General features: G+C 35.8%; 1 protein-coding gene across 1 annotated transcript in view; it reads left to right on the forward strand.

Annotated features, from left to right (window-relative positions):
• ASCC3 (activating signal cointegrator 1 complex subunit 3) overlaps positions 1–17,194 on the forward strand; it is a 252,629-nt gene that overhangs the window by 37,074 nt on the left and 198,361 nt on the right. Inside the window, exons 5-8 of the mRNA XM_041414871.1 lie at positions 4,298–4,418; positions 7,177–7,384; positions 8,119–8,260; positions 8,823–8,948. Of these exons, the coding sequence (XP_041270805.1) occupies positions 4,298–4,418; positions 7,177–7,384; positions 8,119–8,260; positions 8,823–8,948 (597 nt within the window). The remainder of the gene's footprint in view (positions 1–4,297; positions 4,419–7,176; positions 7,385–8,118; positions 8,261–8,822; positions 8,949–17,194) is intronic.

The raw sequence follows: 17,194 nt of genomic DNA on the forward strand, positions 1-17,194 counted from the left end.
TGCAATATGACACATCTTGTCCTTTTGTTCCTACATTGATTACTCAATATGTTTTTTTCCAGATATTAAGCACATAAAATGAAATGTAAAAATTATCCAGAAAAATATCAGTGACCATATATCTCACTCTTCATGTCTTCATGGTTACAGAGTAGTAGCTGAAGTCATGTGGGACCTTTGTTAGTGAAAGCAGTCAGGGCTGCCTTTTGGGCACAATCTATTACTGACTTCAAGGAGTGTAATAATTTGGCTGGGATTCAAGAAACTGCTGATTGACACACAGCCTCTCCATCTGTTGACCACTGTCTAGTTTATCTCATTATAACTTAATAGAAAGTCAACTATGAATATTTACCAGATTCCTTTGCCTGCTCACAGAGTCTTGGGTGTTGATTATTCAGGCCAGAATATATAATAACATATCAAATCTGAAATGCTAGCGCCTACCCTGGTGGATTGGGTTTACATGGCCAAGCCTTGCTAGCGGGGGGTGCTTCAAGGGTGGCTTCTTTGAGAAGATGCTAGAAGCTTCTCCCATGACTGGTAGAGCCAAAGATGGATGTGCTGTGGATCAAGGCTAGGCCAGATAGAAATGGTTGTAGTGCCTCTGTGATAACTTATCTAAGAGGATGAAAAGTTGTCATGCACTTGGCAGGGACCTGCAGACCCATGGAGAGAGAAGCCCATGCTGCAGCAGGTTTTTTGGTAGGACTTATGACCCCGTGGGGAACTCAGCCTGTCCTTGAAAGACTTCACTTTGTGGAAGAGTGACCCACATCGCAGCAGTTTAAGGGGAGCTGTTGCCTGTGGAATGGACTCAGACTGGAGAAGTTCAGGGAGAGCTGTCTCCCATAGGAGGGACCCCACGGTGCAGCAGGAAAAGGACTCCTCTCCCTGAGCAGTGGGAGAAACTGCCTAGGGTGATGAACTGACCATAACCCTCATTCCGTGTCTCCCTGCACCACTGGGGGAGAAGGTAGAGCTGGGAAGGAGAGAGGGGTGGGGAGAAGGTTTTTAAGGGCTTATTTTACTTCTCATTATCCTGCTCTGATTTTAATAGAAATAAGCCTCCTGCATGGACATGTTTTCATAAGCATAAAAAAAAGAAGGTAAAGAATTGTGCTTTAAAACAGCAGCATTCTGTGATAGTTATTAATATCTTAATTACAAAGCAATGGATTACTCCTACAGTATGAACAAATATGAATATTAATAATATTTTGGTCTTGCAAGTTCTCAAGTTTAGTTATTTCTGGTCTTTGCAAACTTCTAGCATTGTCAGTATTACTGCATCAGTGGTAGGTGGTGACAGATCTTGCTGTATTCTCTGTCTCTCAGTACTTCTGCTTGGTTTAGCTCTCAATCGTTGTTTTCCACCCATGAGCTCTGGCAGGCTTCTGGTGAGCGTGGGAGACATCTTGTCAATAAGAACAGGTCATTGCTTCTGATCTTCTGTATTCTTTTGCTTTTCCCCCTCATTCTTGAGCAATGAGCTTAGACTGTCTTAGCTGTTTAAAATGTCCTGAAAGCCTCCTTTATATCCAGGAAGAACAAGGTTAATTAGGTGACCAAGGCAGCTCTCAAACTGCTGGTAGCAAATGAATCTCTGTCCACCCATCAAGAAGGCAAAATGGAGTGACTTTCACCACACAGGTGTTGCAGAGTCTGGTGTGTAGTATTGTATGGGTTTTGCTCTCTCTGACTGGTAGGACGGCTGGAGAGCGGGATGTGCAATTTCACCTTGGTGCTCTTCCCTTGGGCCCCTGTCTCACTGGGGCTGGAGGTTTTGCTTCATGATCTCTGACCATGAAGTAGAATGTATTGTGTAACATTGCTGCTTCTTTGTGAGGTTCTGCTGTTCTTACTGGGTAAAGACTATGATATGGATGGTTTTTGTTTCAGAATAGATTGGGAAAACAGGAGGGGGAAAACATTGTCCCGTTCAAAAAAAAGGGTGTTATCTAATTTCCCAGCACATACCATCCTTCTGATCAATGCTTTTCTAGATTTTTCTTAACAACTTCCAGTGAGAGAGATGTTTAGGAATCCTGTGCAGAGATAGAGACATACATTGGATGTTTTAGAGCTAGTGTGTTATTTGTTTTCTGATGGTGATGGTGGTGGTGTGAGTTTGAGTTTGGGCATTTTGGGGGAGTAACATGCTAAGTCAGAATGTGCTTATGTTGTGTCTACTGCCTTGATGAGAAATTATCTTGGTTTAAAAATTACATTGATGTAAAAATTACCCAAAAAATATCAGTGACCAGAGTTTGAGCCCAGATCTGGTTGAATTGAAAGAATTGCATTTCCCTGTGTGGCTGGTATTTCACAGTCAAGAAATCATTGGCTAAGTCAAGACAAGTTTGTGTTCAGTTCTTTATACAATTAAGCTATTTCAAATACATTTATTTTCTTGCTGTTTCAGTGATTATTTTTCCCTCCCTCTCTTAAGTATTTGACCCTGGAAAATACCTCCTCAAATTTACCAGTACTAAATTGTCACTTTCTTTTGAAATGTAAAAACAAGGTCATCTTATAGCTTTAGATAATATTAGTTAAAATGTATCTGTAAAGTGACAGTAAAGAGCTGTGCAAAATAGAAGAATTCATGATCAGTGCTAGTGAAGGCTGGATAAAGGGAAATCCATCATAGCTTGAGATCCCTGACAGCAGAATTGATGTCTGACCAGCAGTTCCCCTGTTGTATATTTTTGCAGTTTGTTCATTTTGAAAATCTTCTATTTGTACACATTTATTGAATTGTCTTATTTTACTTTTCCTGGAGACTGCTTCTCCAGCTCGCCATCACTGGTTACTCTAATGAAAGAAATACAAGATTTTACACCTTTCAGCTGTTAGTTCATGGTCTCTGCAAACTGCACCATGACTGTACTAATTTGCATAAACCTTGTGTTTTCCTAGAAACCCCTGAGGGCCTGGAGTAACACTTTTTCCTTTTTTTCCCCTCCCTTATTTTTAAATGACAGCTTGTATTATGAAGTACAGATTGGCCTGAAAAAAAGGGATCATTGATTTGATGCCATTGGCACTGTTCAGAATTTTGCAAATACTCGAAGAGGCAACATGAAGTTATTTCAAGTTATTCCCCAAGGACAGTAGTCATAGAGACCCACAGAAAAACTCTTTGTTAAGGAGTTGGCAAATTAAATACAGGACAGTAAGAGATCTCTCTCTCCTTTTATAGTTAGAACAGAAATGCTTGAATCCTGCAGTGCCAAAGTCTTACTCTTTCATAGAACATCACATCAAAGTACATTATACATTTTATTCTTAACAGATTCCTGAAGTTGCATGGATAATATTAGCAGCAATTTTAAAAAGCACTAAGGAGAAACTGCCCTGTTTTCCATTTTGGAAATAGAAAAAAATGGAGAAAAAATTGTTTTGAACAGTATTAAAAATCAAGAATATGTTTTGAGTAACTTACTGCTTACTGTAATGCTTTGATTTTTTTGACAAAATAATTGCAGATAACATAGAGATGAAAGTACTTTTAATGTTTTGATTTTTTTTCTTTTTCTATTAAAACATAGTATTATGTGGAAAATGAAACTTTAAATAGGGAACTGTGTTTGTCTAACCTGCTACAAGAGAATCATTTGAGTAAGAATATCATTGGGCCAAAATACCATTTAGTGGTACAGAATTCTCTTTTGGTGTTCATCACTTACATTACGTGTTCAAATTACACACAGGATTATATGTACAGGTACTGCAGTCAGTAGTAGTGTCATCTTAAATGTTTCTTCATATTCCTGCTGTACTCCACATCTATGATTTTTTTTTTTTTTTTTTTTTTGGTAGGACGAGCCTGTGAAAATGCAGTAGGCTACACCTCCTGTTCACTATAAAGGGAATAACTTCCTACATACCTGGCTTTCATGAGAAAGCATTGGTTCTCTTGATTCATCTGCATAGATTATGGAGAAGTAAATGTACAGCATATGTAAATAACCGTAAAGACATGTAAAGTTTAGTCTTGAGAAGAGTTAAATTTTATGTAGGAATCCCCAGGAGAAAGTAAGTTTTACTTAAGAGACAAAATTCAGAGATCTCTAAATATTTCCAGCTGAAAATTTCTGTAATTCTCCCTTTTTCTAATAGAGAACCTGGTATTAGAAACTATACCTTTTGGACTGAATTACTGGGAGGTGAAATTCATTAATTTGTTAGATATTGTCAACAGATATGATGTTGCCAAGGATAGAAATATTGCAGTCCTATTAAAAAATTTATGTACATTCGGATATGACTTATGACTTTATTTTCTTTGTAGTTATTTGAACTGCTAGGCCCTGAAGGCTTTGAACTCATAGAGAAACTCCTACAGAACAGATCTCTGATTCTGGAAAGATCTTTGACTTGTCCAAATGATAACAGGTTCCAGGCTCTCCAAGGTAAGTGACTAAAAAATTTTTGCTCCAAATCAGATAAAAAGTAGGTTTCTAACTGTTCTGTTTTATTTCCAACAGTAGTCCTGTCCATGTGTAATTAAAAAACAAGCAAAAAAATTCCAGGAGACAATGGAGGAATGTATTTCTGGGCTTAAACAAAGAAAGTCTGATTATACAGAAGAAACAAATATAGATTTTATATATTTATTTAGTTTTCAACTGCCTGTGGGCATGTGCAAATTTTGAATGTATTAACAGTTGCACTTTTCCTGTTTTAATGGATTACTCTGGAAATAATCTGATCTTCTATTATTCCTCATTTGCTTTCCTGCTTCCTCTCTACTTTGTACTATCATCTAATGTAGGCCTTGGGGAAGAAAAGCACAGTAACAACCATTTCTGAAAATAATAGAGTCAAGCTTAAGCATGAATAAGTGAGAGGAGGTAAAAAAGGAATTCAGGTTTTGTACTGTCATTTTTGCTTTTATAAGTTAATATGTCTCCACCAAGTAATTATTTTTAAATAAGTTTTATAGATTGTTGTTTTAAAACAAGTCCTATTACTTTCTTCTCTGACAAAAATAAATCTGATAGCATATGGGTTGTGACTTGGGATAAATCTTACATGGACATAGCACCATGCAGCCCATTGCATGTTCACAGCATATGGAGTTAGAAAAGTGTGAATAGAGCCAGTAATGGTGGACTTATGTATCTCCACAGTAATTTTAAAATGCAAATGACCCCTTTTTAATGTTTGTCTTCAAGGAAACATTACATAAGCCAGTGTTTACAAGTTCATCTCTTGCTAATGGTTAGTCTAAACTCATCAGAACAACTGTTAGTTTTACCTGTTCATGATTTCAAAGATGAATGTCTTGCTATATGACAAGGCTTTCTGTCCTGATAGCTTTCCTCTTAGGTCATCAAATAAAAAATTAAAGTACAGTCAGTAGAAATTGAATTAATACATTTTCTCCTATGTACAGAGTTTAGTTACAGGAGTATTTTCTTCTCACTTAGCAGAATTAGTATTTTGGAAGCTTTTATGAAATTACTCGTCATTATGCCATCAGTAAAATCTATCACAGTAATTTCTGCTAGAATGTGGAGGAAGAATATTTTCAATGTTATGTTTTTCAGACAGTAGAAAAGTGTTAACTCATTTAATGCTTTTTTCACTGATGAGAGAATCCTTCTTTAACTCTCATAAAAAAGTCAGTGATATTCAGAGTATTTTCTCTGAGACTGAAGATGCTCTTGGCTCTGAGTTCAGTATTTCAATTTTAATAAGGATTTATTCTTTTTAAGTTGAACAAAATTATATTTCTAATGGGGAAGTCTTATCTTTCCAAAATTTCACTTGGGGAAGGGACTAATTTCTGTCTGTAGAAATTTAGTCAATGTTGAGTAATTTGTGCCTTTAAAAAACTAGCACAAGTCAAGAAACTGTACATGTACTGCTTTTTTGTACCATGCTGTGTTATTTGACTATTGCTTATGTAATTTACTTCCATGAAAGTAAAGGTGATTGTTGTGTTTATCAGACAAATCAAGTAACATATTCTTTGCCCTGGTGTGTTCAGTCTGAATTAAATTTGGTCAGGAAATTGCATCCGTTGTTGTCCCCTTTTAATACGAGAGAGAGAGAGTTAAAGCTGCAGACATGATGGTATTAATGTGGATATTCTGGCAGTTTATTAGAATTTTTTCAATGCTCTTCAGCAAGTTATTGTTGCCTTATCCAGTATGCATGCTGTGAGATGTAGGAGTTTCACTGTTGCTGTAGGTGAAAACTAGGCAGCACAAATTGTTCAAAGTGTCAGTCAAGTGGGTTTATTTGATGAAAAAAGGTTTTCAAGTTTTTCACTTCAGAGTTTGGCTGCAGAAGTACATATGAAACATAACTGAGTTAAGTATTTAATATTCAGTCAACCCTATATAAACTAATAATCTGTTTGCAGAATTTTGAAAAATGACATTTTAAACCACCAATATTGTTAAAATAAAAACAAATCTCTCCCAGCCTGTTGTATATAAAAGAGTTGGTTGTGTCTTCAGTTTTAGCCAGTACTGATCTCAGAAAGGTGGATGTAACTGAGCTTTTTTGGGCTTCCTGCTCCCCTGGATTTATTGTTTACTGTAATTGTTCTGTGGCTCTGATTCTTCTTGATAATTCTGCTGCTTATTGACATAAAAGGAAGGAATCCTTGTGATTGTATAGAGTAGGATAGATTTCCTCACTTGTTCAGGGAAATTGCATTGTGAGTATGCTTTCAATACAGTCATGTTATCTAGTATATATACACTAATTGTTATGTGAAGAGGTTGTTTAAAAAAATCACCCTGTTTAATCTGTTGTCACACCATCCTGCTTATCAGCGCATGTATGTAAGAGAAGTGATAAGAGGCAAAGTGGCATTTCCACTGTAGATGAGGTTGTTATAAACACAGAAAACAAAAAATGTCCTTCCTTTTGCTGGTAGTCCACCCCCTTGCTTTGGGATTAATTGTATTTTAGATGTCCTGCCTTTGAGACATGACCTGTGGTGGTTTTAGACATCTTGAGGCCAACTGCTGTACATAAAGTCTACATAAAGCTCAACTGTTTTTAAGCACACAATACACTCACACACAACCCCCCCTCCCCCCAAAACTAGCATAAAACCAAACATCAAAACCCCAAACCTTTAGAATGAAACTGGGGAAAAAAGGTGGAATCCAGTACTTATGGAGATGCATGTCTTTTGTGATATTGCAGAACAGTGCAAGAAGTTTATAGGAGAAAATGCTAAACCAAATTATGGTTGTCAAGTCACAATTCAGTCTGAACAAGAAAAGTTGTTAATGAAGCAATATCGTCGGGAAGAAAAACGAAATGCCAGAAAAGAAAAACAAGCTGTGGAAGATGGAGAAGGTTCTGGAGAAGGACAAATGTGCTTTGATCCCAAAGAGCTGCGGATGCAAAGGTAATAAATCCCAAAAGTTGAGAAATGCTTCTGTTGTAATTGCTACTTCAACATAACATCATAACAGTTTATTTTCTTTTAGTTTGCTTTGGTGATTAGGTGATTCTGACTTCAAGTCACGTTTTATTACAAGCGTAGAATTTTTTTTAATATGAAAACCTAATTTTCAGGAAAGAAAGCAGTGATTTGCTTAATGAGAATCTTCTTGATCTCATCTCTGTGGGCTGGAATTGCAGATTAGTGGGGTAGGCTATCTTTCTTAGTTCCTGTATGCACACTACTTGCTTAGGATTTATGAAGTCTGTACTAAATCTATCAGAACTATCTTTCTTTTTCTCTCTCAAGATTAATGGGTACTATTTTCCAAGTTGACAGCTAGAAGGTAGTGGGAGGAGTAGAGGAGGGAGAGAATAAGGAGCAAATAAGCTGTTGTATTTTGTATTGAGAAAAATATAGTGAGACTTGTATCTAACTGTGAAATCATGTTGCTGTGTTGCTTAAAAAGAGTCAAAACTGCTTTCAGGAAAGCCTTGCATTTGTTGGATTGCACTTTTGAATTTTATCTAAACCATGTGTTTTAAGGTTTTGGTCTAACTAGTGCCAGAGAATAACACTGTAAATTTTTTTTTCTTTCATTTCCTCAAATCTTGCTCTGATTTTAATATACCATGCTCAGTTTTTGTGATGGCAGCCTGAAATGGGCAGAATTACTGCAGGTATTTTTCTGCTCACAGAGAACTAGCGCTTCTGAATGCTCGAAGCATGCCAGTCCTAGGTAGACAGAGAGAGATCAGCATCGAAAAAATTCACTATCCACATGTCTATGATTCCCGAGCTGAAGCTATGAAAACATCAGCATTCATTGGGGGTGCAAAGGTATGTTGGTGCATGACCCTTCTTGAACAGTGCATCTTTCCCCATGAGTAATGTGCAGCAGGGTTCCCTTTGTTCCCTTAGTCTCCTCCTTCTTGGAATCCAGTGTATGAAGCAGTGTTTCTTTGCAGAGGGTTTTAAATGCTTTGAGATATCCTATTTTTATTTCGACTCTGGAAGAAATAATATCATTTTCAATTTATGGACTTGCTTTTATTTCTAGGGTCATTTAAATTCTTAAGATTCTATTTTTCTTTCTTTTGGATACCTTTGAACTGGCTTTAACAAAATAAATGCTTTATGGAATTCTAGACCTAATGGATTCTGAAATTTAATAAAATAGAATTATCTTTTTTGGGGTTTTGGGACTATTTTCTGAGTAGTAAAACTGATTATTTTCCATTTGGGGGGTTCAGTTCTATCTATAAAGAGGCTGAATGAGATTTGCTTTTGTTTTAGATTCATTTTTTGGAGGAAAGTGATAAAGCATTGTTCAAAGTGAGTTATGCATAATACACTTTCTGTTTTCATACTTTTAATTAATTTTCCTGTAATGCACTTTTAGGTGTTCTTACCAGAGTCAGTTCAGCGAGAAAATAATAAAATGTATGAAGAGGTGAAGATCCCCCATAGTGAACCAATGCCTATTGGTATTGAAGAGAAAATTGTTTATATTAAAGACTTAGATGAGGTGAGTATACCATTTCAAAAACATTAAATTAGTTTTTACTTTGTATTACCAAAATTTAACTGGGAATATTACCAGTTTTTCCAGTGATATGTGATAGGTGAATGCAGACAGTTAATTTCTTCACTACTAATTTGAAGAATATTTATTGGGGAACGTAGTGCAGTGATATAATCCCTTTCATGTTGACTCAGATTCAAGGAATTGCTGATCTGAACTACTTGTTCATGAGTTGCAGTTCTCCATTCCTTTGGCATTACATTTTCAGTTATTTGTGGGTTTGAGCTGTGATCTGAATCACTGAAATGAAAGTATTACAGTGATTCTGTTCTCTTCTGAAGATCACAGGAGAAAGTGAGCCTGAGCTTCTGTACCTTGACCTGTACAAGTTGGCTTCTGACTACACAGCACTATTCTGCACCAGTCTCATTGTCTGATGTAGTTCAGGGGTGTTGAATGTGGTGTTAGAGAATGTGTGGGGTGCAAAGTCATCTCAAAATGTGCTTTGATGATAGAAAGTAAAGAGCAGAGAGGAAAAATGGAGGTAAAACAAATGTTAACATTTCAACTTTTACTGATTTAAAATGGTGAAAAAGCTGAGGTAAGGGAACTAAATTTCTTGTTTGTTATTTACAGTCTAGAACTTGCAGTACTCCATCACAGGTACCTTTTTACTCCTAGTTGTATATGTCAAATCTATTGAAAAGTAGAAGATTTGGTATTGATTTGAACAGAGATGTAAAAAGCAAGCTCTGTGTACAGGGAAAGTTTTATGTCTCTTAGTTCTGCAGCATATAACATGGATACATTTTTTCCACCTTCTTCTCTCTGGGAAAGTAGGAAATGAGAATATGTGCAGGGCACTTTATTGGGATTCTGAATAAAGATTTAACTCTTTCAAAACAGAAGACAGTTTTAGAATCTGAATCTATTCTTTTCTGCTTAGGTGACTGTACCTAACGTAGTGTTTATGAATTGACTGACAGCCCTTAACCAGATTGAAAAATACAGAAACTGCAGCTATTGTCATTTTATATGACAGTATTCATTATGACAGCTTTCTGCAATAAAATGTCTTTTTCCTCAGCTAAATACTACCTACTAATCTGTAAACGTTTTGGAAGAAGTACCAATATTTCAAAAGGCAGTAAGTGATTTCAGAAAAAATATGGTTCAGACAGAAAAATACCTATCTAAAATGAATAGTTTGCTGATTTTTGCACATATAATATTTAAAATAAATGTTTAAAAATTTATAAGTTGTGCAAATTTAATAAGTAATTATATTTGGTAGATTGTGTATCATCAAGAGGTCTGCTTTTCAGTTTTACAGTGAAATTTTGAAATAGAAACAATCTTCAGAACTTTATTCTTTGATATGATTCTTATTACATGAGATCAAATAGAAGTGTCAACAACAAAAACAATTTTGATTGTTTGAACACACATGTGTGTAATTCCTGCCCTAGTATTGATTTGCGACAACAGATGCCAATTTTATGAAGTTTGTCCAGATGTAGGACTTCTCAGTTTCTTGATTTCAGTAATGAGACTCATAGATTTGAAATTTGTTAAATAGAAATTTTTTATCAAGGAGCTAAAATAGGCTGGAACTCCCAATGTGTAAGTTAAGACATACATTGTCAAGATGTATCTTTGTTAGGGCAAAATTATTTTCTTTTTGTTTTCTCTGCATGGCTGTTTTAAATGTCTAAGCTCAGAAGCACCTTGTTTGGTGTTTCAAATTTTGGCCAATTAACTGGAGTCAGTTTAGAGAGCATGAAGATTTTCTGTCAATGTTTTATTTTGGATTAAGTAGTGTAAGCAAAAGTAGAAAAATAATGATTTTCAGGTGTTTCTCTACATATATAGGTTCTCATAAAATAGCTCTGTTGTATCTCTGTATGGATATTTTTGCAGGATTATCTAAAATTTGAGTAGGTGGTCAAGGAGTAGAGATGACAGTAAACATACCTAGATATTTCATGGCTGGGAACTTCTAAAGGCATCATGAGGAAGTTGACAGTTCTGCTGCTGTTGACTTCTATGAGGTGCCATTAGTGGTAGGGTTTTGATGTAAGACATTTAGTCTAGACATAAAGGTACTCAGCCTGTTTAACAAGTCAATACACATGCAACCCATAATCCACAGGAGAAAAAAGGCTCAGAACAACCATGCCATTTATTGTTGCTGGGGTTTTGAGTATTATATATTGAGCTTTATAAACACTTGCTATTCTCTGGGGGAAATCCTGATGGTATTAAAAAATTTAAATTTTTTTTTCCCTTTCTTTTTATTCTGTATGTTTTCATTTGCACAAAAATAATTTTAAGAACTCTTCATCTGTTTCTCATGAGCTATGTGATTTTGCTCACATTGTGAGCAGTTTGGGGAGAGTATTTGACTGTGTAACGTTTATTTCAGAATACACCATTGCATTTCAGCTTCGAAACTCCTAAGGTCAGAACTGAGTTCATAAGGAGTTCATTTCTATTTTGAACTGTTGGCCAGAAGTTAAAGCTCTGCATCATATAAGTTGGAAGTAATGTTGCATTTTAAATGATTTAAAGTATTAGTTAAGACTTAGATTTTCTTATTTCCTGTAAACACAGGTTGAGAAGACATGAGAGAAATGTATTCCTCTAGACACTATTTCTAACAAACCACATATTAACCACATTTTAAATATTTATATGCTTCCTCTTTTTTTGATAGTTCCTTATGCAGAAGTATAAGGCAAAATGGCAAAACCTCTACGAACCAACACCAAAGGCAGCAGCAATGCCTTAGACTAGGACAGATATTAACACAGGGTTCTTTTTTTTAGGATTGGCAGTGTAGTCAGGATGCATCTGCCACTGCACTCCACAGTGAAGAAATAACACATTTAAGCTAGTTTTAGTACTATATTATCTGAAATCTTATGGCTGCTATTTTCAAAGTAAGTATTTAGTTTAGTTAGGGCCTCCTTGCAAAGGGTCAGAGCTTTCCTAAAAAGCTTATGACTTCATCATTAGTGAAATCACTGCCTGAAAGAACACAGGTGCTAAGATGAAACTCAAATGCACTGACCAAGGTCCAAATATTTACACCTGCCATTCCCACCTAATCCCATTATGCACTGCAAATATGAGACCAGGAGTGACCAACCCTGCACAATTTGGCAGCCATAAAAACATACCATAGCATGTCGTAACCAGCTGTCTTCAGCACTCTTCTGCTCTCTGTGGTGTTCCTTTTCCAGCTTTTCTTCCTGCCTTTCTCCATTGTGATCTGAACTGCTGTGTCACTTCCCCCAACAATCTCACTCCACCTGTGTTGTCTCATATTGTTTTAATTCCTGCCTGTGTTGAGCTGGGAGCAGGAGCTGGTGGTACAGAGGGAGCTGTGCTGCTGCCTGGGAATGTCTCTGGTGTTCAGAGGTGGAAGGGTGCGCTGTGTCCTGTGGAAGGAGTTGCAAAGGGCTCTTAGAGAAAGGCAACAAATCCCACCCCCAGCCCTCTTTGTAGATACCTGCTTTTCTTGACATTTATTATTTCTCAGAGAGCTGTGGTTTTACCACTGTTCAAGCACAGGTGGTTCATAAGTAGCTGATTGGTCACACCAGTTTAATTTAAAGTATTACGGTTCTACTGTTTGTACAAGCGATGTGCCAGCTACGTTGTTTCAATAATAAGAATTAAAAAAATTGGGAAAGCACAAGCTTAGCTTTATTATCTTTGCTCAGTTAACATGCAGCTTGACCATTAGTGAAATATATTTTTTGTATTTATTGTAAAGGTGGTTCTGTGCCAGGCTTTTTGCCAAATAAATGTACCTTTAAAGTCATAAACTCAGGCCAGGGAAAGTTACTCTTCAAGACTATGAAAACAGTTGTGAAAAAATTGCTGATCGTGAAAAATTACTTCAGCTTTTTGCCAAAAGTGGGTGTTCAGAGTAGGATTTATTTCTTTTTTTTTTTGTGTTATTTCCATTTCCTTTTACTAGCACCGCTTAATGATCTAAATAAGAAAGATTTTTTTTCTCTCTGCATTATGTGAAGGAATTATTACAAAATCAATATGCCCTCTTTTCCTGTAATGTTTTCTTGTTTTTAGAATTGTACAAGGTAAGTCTACTGAATTAAAGTATGCATGTTTTTGGATAAATTACATTTTTCACATCCAGAATATTGGATCATTAATTCCAAAGTTGATCTTAGTGCATATTTCAGTTGCTTATTTTCTGAACAGCAATGATGGTTGAACCGTATGGAATAATTTTTAAAAATATTTTGCATTTATTGAAATCTTGTCATTTATCCAATGAATTATACTTAGAAATTGCTCTGAGAAGTGTTTACAAGTTCTGTAATCATTAGCCCCAACTTAAGATAAGGAAAACCGTGTATGCTTTAATGGCTTATAGTATATATTAGGGGTTGCTCTTGGTCTTCATATTTCGGGGCGGGGGGCGTCCAAAGAGGTTGAATATGTGCAATACGAGGTGAACAAAAATATTGGAGTTAAGATTCAACATTGATGATGATCTTAAAGCCTACAAGTTCTGGCTTAATTTTCTTTAATACGTGATTTAATGGTATTTTATAGTTTTTTTAGAATTTCAGATACTGTATGTAAAATTTCTGCATCAAATTGTTTGGTTATTTCACTTACCTTTAAATGAAGCTTTTAAGCATTGTTTTGTTAAAATTCTAGGAATAAATATTATTGCTTTGGCTAAAAGCAAGCAAAAATATGTGCTTCACGCTGAACCAGCAGTTTATTGTCCATCTTGTATAAAATTACTATATTTTCCATTAAGAAAATTCTGTTTCTTAGTAGAAACAGTTTATTAACTCTTCATCAAAAAGATCTGTTGCTATGATGTGCAAGCTGTAAAGTGGTATTCTGATTTTAAAATTTACCTGTAATCTCTTGTTGTAGAAATGCAAACGCGCTCTGTGCCTTGCTACTTATTCGCCTTTGAAAGGCACTTGCTGTGCTTGAATATAATTCATTGAATGCAATATTTTTAAGCATGTGCCTTCCTTGACTGCAGCTTTCACTGCAGATAGATGTGACTATATGATTTCCTGAATGCTGAGTTCTTTTTTCTTTCAGCAATGGAGAACATCTTCCCGCTATGATAAATCAAAAAGAATTTGAAAAAAGAAAAATCTTACTTTATTGATATAACTTTTAATACTAGAAATGGTACTATAACATTTTTCTGCATTCATAAAACCTTTCTACTATTCTGATATGCCTTTGCCAGTAAGATGAGGTTTTTTGTGCAATAGGATCACTGATTTTAACGAGTGCCAGATTACTTAACCTTATTTTGTGTAACAACTTTAAAACAAAAAAACATATTTAAATAGTTTAGAGGAAAAGAAACCTGATATGGTCATGTCAAATAGATTTAATACTGTATTTTAAATACAGGTACATTGCAGGGATAGCAAGGCTTTGTGAATGTTATAGTACAACTTTTAATTAATTGCATAATGAAATGTGAGAGTCTGGGCTCCTTGATTTAACATGACAAGTGAATGTCTCAGCTTCAGTGAGGTAGTTCTTGGGAGCACAGCTAGGGAGGATCAGCAGTTATGACCACTCTCAGGAGTTTGACAAGTTGAAAACTTAACACCAATGGAGAGGATCAGTAATGAAGCAGGTAGATATAAAGCAATCAATATGTGATTAAGAAATACTTGACTTTAGGTGGATAATTTTGTCCAATAATTTGAGAGTATTGTTCCAAACATAGTTCCACCTATATCTACTTTCTCCTAATAGGAGAGTACTTTTTCATATATGGAGTCTGTATCAAAATATATAAAGCAGGTTTCCTAGAATATCAGAATAAGAGCTTGAGCTAGTGCTGAAGCAAGGAAGAATGAACTGTCTCAAAAGAGCTGTACTGGGCATGAAGATTTTCTCTTTTAAAGTAATTATACCAAAAGACCAAAAGAATTTAATAGTCTTATATTTTTCGTAATTATTGTTTTGAAATAATATTTTTAAATGCTTGTTGGTAAGGATTGTAGTTTGCCTTTAGAATTTGAAAACTGTGATTTTTGACTCACCAAAAAGGTGTTTGACACTATGACAGTCTTTGAGAGGACCTGTCTCTTAATGCAGGATAAGAAATTGAAACTATTTTCTCTGAAGCATTCCCATGTTTGGCAGGTGTGACTTCTCTGGAGTCTGTCATCCATTCTTAGTCCAACATTATCACAGACTTAAAAAAGACAGTAATATATACATTTTAGATAGTTAAAAATATCTTTCTTTACATCTATCTATGTAAAACACATACTTACAACATGTATATGGGGTATGTGTGTATATATATATTTCCCATTAAGAGTTGATTATTAAAGTAACAGAGGCTATAAATAGACCACTATTTTATATATCTTTCTCTATGCCTCCCTCAGCTTGCCAGTTTTCTACTATTTTATTTTTAAGAAAGATCTGTATGCAAAGGAGATAGTCAAGCCAATCTTTGTCTTTATAAGCGATGTATGTAGGATGCAAAAAAATAGGGAATGATGAATAATTGGAGGTAGATGAGAACGGAAGCATGATCTTATGTCAGATTCTATGAAAAGCAAAAGATGGCTTTCACTGAGCAGCAGCCTGCACTTACTGGAACAATGTGTGTCTCTCCACCATTGTGGAAGTAATAAACAGTTCATCTCTTTTGGGATAGGGAGGAATGAAGGTAAAGGAAGCAAATATGTCACATCTCACATAAGTTTTGGAGGTAGGCATTATATAATTGATCAAATGTAAGCCTGTATTTGCTCAAACTACATCCTCCTTGGCCTATTTATATGATGTGGCTTTTATTTTTGGTGTGATGATGTGAATCAAATCACTGTAATGTGGCCATTTTAAAACAGACTATATTTATACAAACTGGAAGGATTTTCACCAGAAAAGTATAAAGAAAACAGGCTTTAACTATTGTCCCATAAAAATGGGGAAGTATTATAGATACTGTCTTATAATTTCGGTTTTCCAGGATTACTGGAGAAATCGATGGATAACCACTTGCACCCACAAGTCTTTCCAGATTGTGCAATATATCTCTGGTTTTAAAAAGCCACCAGCATAGCAGTTAGCGATGTAACTATTTTCTTATTCCAAAATAGTGTTTTTTCTACTTCTGCCCTAAAGCTGTCTTTGGTAGACTGACAGCAGATGTATTTGCTTTGGTTTGACACTGGGCAGGTTGGATCCTCTTCGAATCAGACTGAATTAAAGTTTCCTTTGCAGCATGTGCTGTCTCTACACAAATTTTTCAGATGACTTTTCAGTGAAAGACTATGTAGTTTTTTTGGCCAATAGGCTTCTCCTTGCTTTTCAGCTGTAGTGTCCTAAAATGGAGTGCTTAAAGTGTGATCTGATCATTTGTTCTTTCAGTTGCATTTCTCCTAGTGTCATGTGCAGTTTAGTTCAAGACCTTTTGTAGTCTTGTGCTTTTAATCCTTTTAATATTACCAATGCATTTATCTTTTTTCTTTAAAAATCAGTTTCCAGGTGCTGTTAGGATATAGTAGATTGTATAATACTGAGTGAATTCACACATACAGGTGACCACCAAACCACAGCTGCCATGCAAAGAGTAAATGTATTTCATTACCTCACCAGCAAGGCTGGATTGCAGAGACATGCAGAGACACAAGCTCTCTTAGGCTTAGCTCATCCCAGCAGGCAGAGCCACTCAGGTTTCCTTAGGCCTAGCTCATCCTAGTGGGCAGAGGGGTAAGGGGGAGGTAGCAGCCCCACTACCAAACCCAGTATATCACAGGGCTTCACACATTTGAGTTTATCACAAGGCTGTGCCTTTATGATCTCTCTCGCAGCACAGAGCTCAAACATGTCTGTGAGAGTGTGTTATCTTAACGCATGAATCTTCTCAGAATACTTTTCAAAACAGGCAGAGGATGAGCAACACTAGGCATAATAAATGAAATTTTCCCACACCAACATTCTTTGCAGTCCCAGCCACAAGGTCACTTTGAGCAAAACTGTTATGTCCTTGTGAAATCTTCCAGTTTGAACCCTTTTGTCCCAAAAAATACATTATAGTTTTAGTTTATTTATTTACATACTCATAATAAGACTCTTTTAACCTCTTGTGAGTTTGATGGTGTTACATGAACTAACCACATTTAAGACACTGGAGATGTTGAGAGGGGCAAGGATGCTATTGAAAAACTGGTAAATATGCTCTTTGTTGTATCTGTCCGGGC

Source organism: Onychostruthus taczanowskii, unplaced genomic scaffold (genome assembly GCF_017590055.1).
Source record: "Onychostruthus taczanowskii isolate IOZ18803 unplaced genomic scaffold, ASM1759005v1 scaffold48, whole genome shotgun sequence".
Classification (NCBI taxonomy): Eukaryota; Metazoa; Chordata; class Aves; order Passeriformes; family Passeridae; genus Onychostruthus; species Onychostruthus taczanowskii.